The 3,480-nt window shown below is 42.4% G+C and overlaps 1 protein-coding gene across 1 annotated transcript; it reads right to left on the reverse strand.

Moving 5' to 3' along the window:
• Positions 1 to 428: 428 nt before the first annotated feature.
• On the reverse strand, positions 429 to 1,406 carry LOC120994114 (olfactory receptor 51G2-like). The gene has a single exon (XM_040422571.1). The coding sequence runs from the start codon at positions 1,404 to 1,406 to the stop codon at positions 429 to 431; it is 978 nt and encodes a 325-aa protein (XP_040278505.1).
• Positions 1,407 to 3,480: the final 2,074 nt, after the last annotated feature.

The raw sequence follows: 3,480 nt of genomic DNA on the forward strand, positions 1-3,480 counted from the left end.
CACCAATGTCCTATTAACAGTCCATGAGATTTTTTTCTAATTATACAAGAAAAACCCTACATTTTTAACACAAGAAGTAGAAATCCCACAGTCTCCATCTCCATATGATATTACTATTATGCTGTTGAGATGAATCCACCTAATGTCCAACTTTCCCCAAATTACATTAAGTAGAATAGTGTCTGGAGATACAAATCCAATACATTCTGGTTACATGTTAGCAAAACCCTTTATATGCAGCAGACCTCATCTAAATGGCAGCACACAGATACATATAGCGTAAAAACATCTCCAGACAGAGTATTGAGAACATTTTTATCAAAGCTGGTCATCTCATGTCCCACATCTTGGGAATTGTGGAGCCACCAGCCATATATGATAAACACAGTATATACACTATGTAATAAGTTTTTATATAAGGGAACATATCAGAACTTGATAGAAGTGACACCATGGCCAGAAGGCTTTTTCCTCATCATGGAAAACCTGAAGACCTTGATAATTTTCTGGCGGATGGGTTTGGTTTTCACGCTATAGATTATTGGATTAATCACAGGAGGAACCAGAAGGTAAATATCAGCCATCAATATGGGGATAAGATGGGAGGCATTCTTTCCAAACCTGTGGACGACTGACAACCCGATGAGTGGAATGTAAAACAACATCACGGCACAGAGATGGCAAACACACGTGTTGAAGGCTTTGATCTGAGCTTCATTTGCCTTGATGCTTAGGACAACTTTCAGGATCATTATGTAGGAGATAATTATGAACATGGAATCAATGCCCTTGGTCATGAGGACGGCCACCAGGCCATAGAGGCTGTTAACTGTTGTATCGGCACATGCCAATCTGATAATATCCTGGTGGAGACAGTAAGAATGAGATAGGACATGGCTCCTACAAAAGGGAAACCTCTTGGTAAGAAAAGGAACTGGGAAGACCACACAGACGCTCCTCAACAATATGACCAGTCCAATTTTACCAATGATAGAATGGGTTAGGATGGATGTGTATCTCAGAGGGTCCATTATAGCAATCAATCTGTCTATGGCCATGGCCACTAAGACCCCAGATTCCATGGCTGCCAAAGCATGAAGAAAGTACATCTGGGTGAGGCACATGTCCAAAGGAATTTGATTGTAATTAAAGCAGAAAATCCCAAGAACTGTTGGGACTGTAGTCAAGGACACCCCAAAGTCAGTCAAGGCCAACATGGCGAGCAGTATGTACATGGGCTGGTGGAGGCTCTCTTCTTTCTTAATGATTACCAGAATAGTGCAGTTACCAAAGAACGCAATTATGTATAGAAGACACAGTGGAAAGGCAATAATGGTCTGATCATGACCCAGTTCTGGAATCCCTTCCAGGAGAAATATCACTGAAGCATTTGTAGGAACCTCCATGGTACATAACACCTATCTGGAGATGAGAAGAGAAATCATTTATTTGGAGAATTAAGAAGCCTGACTATGTTATGATGATCTCTGTGGATGGTGACCACAATGGGGATCAGGTGACCAGATGTCCCAGCTCTACAGGGATTTTGGACTTTTCTTATCAATGTTCAAATCCAGACCACATTGAGAATCTGGCTTGGTGAGAGAGAAAGGCCAGATATATTTTATAGGTTAATCCAGTCGTTGCTTCACCAAATTCTCCTCCATGTTCACATTTGTCTAAATAACAGGGTTGGGGAGATGTCTACTAAGCTATTGACCAGTTTTAGTCACGTGCTGGATCCCAATAAATTGAGTAGTAGATAAGACAATGGCCCCCTGATATTGTCCCTAAGTTCTGTCTAATGAGATGTCTACATGGTCCTTGGCCTAATTCCAATGTAACCTCAAGTGGTGCGACCATAATGGTCTTCATTAGAAGAAGAAATTTCTGCCATTTAAAGAGATTTGTCTGGGATTTTTTAAAAATGTCTACGTGCAGGAAGGTTGATAAAATAAAAATCAAAAAACAAAAATCTCCCTTCGCTCTAGTGGCTCCACTCTGGTGGTCTCAGTCTTTGTGTACTTTCCGTTAGCAATGTCGTGCTTGTACATGCATGCGACTGCTGCAGCCAATCAGTGGCCTCAATGATGATGCTAGCATGTATAGCATGTGACCACTGAGGCCTGTGATTGGCTGGGTGTAGATGAGGTCATAACTACAGGGCAAGTGACAAAGACCAACAGGGACCACTGGAGTGACACATTGCTGGAGTGATGGGGGACTGAATAGGTCACCAGAGATTTTACTATAGATATATGAATGTTTTTCTAGGCATTTATACTCCCCTTTTCCCAGACCACACCTGTAATGCCCCAGAGGTGCATTATCACCTTTTACATCTCTCTACTATCTCCTATGGTTGATTCAATGTCATATATGCACTTATTTTCAGGTCCTGCAAAATATGTATTCCCATTTCCTTATTTTGTAATTGTTTATGTGTAATGTACCTGGTTCACCAGCAGATGGCGGCAGTAATGGCAGAGCTATTTTACATAGAATGGAACCTCCTTTCCATTCGAGCTCTCTCTAGGAGAGGGATGAGTTTGGTTAGTGAAGGTCAGTGTTTAGCCTACCCCCTGCCATGGGAGGTTGTAGAGCAGGAGCTCATCCCTGCTGGGCGAGCCCTGCCTAAGCTGGCAGAGCACCTTTCGCTCTGCTGGACATAGAGGCCAAAGCCTTGAGCCTCAAAAGTCAGGAAGAAAGTTCCTTGGATACAACTAAAGACAGATCAGACTCCAGAAAGTTGCAGCATACAGCAAAGGAGAAGTTCCTATTTAATCCTGACAACACAGAAGAGCCAGAGGGTAACAGATGTAGCAGAACCGAGTGTGTTTGCCTGCCAGAATTTATGCCAAAGCCTGCAGGTGACCAAGACATAGTTGAAAGATTGTTTCCTATTTATTCAAGTAAAGCTGTTGTTCAATGTTTTACCAATTCTGGACTCAATTTCTTTTATCATCCCCTTCATTCAACTACCCCCTTTCCTGCAGCGGACGGCCACGCCTGGGGTTCCAGCGTATCCAGGTAGGAGCACCGTGACAAGTGCAAAACCACTAAGGGATATTATTAGGCCACCCTACAACACTCTGGCATTCCTACCCTGGGTAGCAACCACCATCACTAAAAGGGGCCCTGTGCCCTTGTTGCTTCAATGCAACTGATGTCACGACAAACACTTTTACCATCTTAAAGGGGACCCCTAGTGGTGCGCTTTCCAACCAGCCCGCCGCACACCCTTGGGTCATAGTTAGGGCTGAGTCTGATGGTTGCATTTTAACAGAAATCCTTGTTTTTGGAGGGAGGGTGGAATAAGCATAAAACTGTGCAACACTTGTTCTACCATCGAGCAAGCATTTTAAACACCTGAAATACTAGAGTGAACAGTTAGAGTCTCACATCATGCTACTGCTAACAATTAATTTATTTTATTTTTGTTTAAGTTTTAAACAAGTTTAAATTTTTTATTTAAATTTT

This window comes from Bufo bufo, chromosome 3 (assembly GCF_905171765.1).
Source record: "Bufo bufo chromosome 3, aBufBuf1.1, whole genome shotgun sequence".
Classification (NCBI taxonomy): domain Eukaryota; kingdom Metazoa; phylum Chordata; class Amphibia; order Anura; family Bufonidae; genus Bufo; species Bufo bufo.

What these genes read in the sequence shown, in the direction of transcription:
- LOC120994114 (XM_040422571.1), bottom strand. Translation starts at nt 1,406, where the DNA reads ATGGAGGTTCCTACAAATGCTTCAGTGATATTTCTCCTGGAAGGGATT.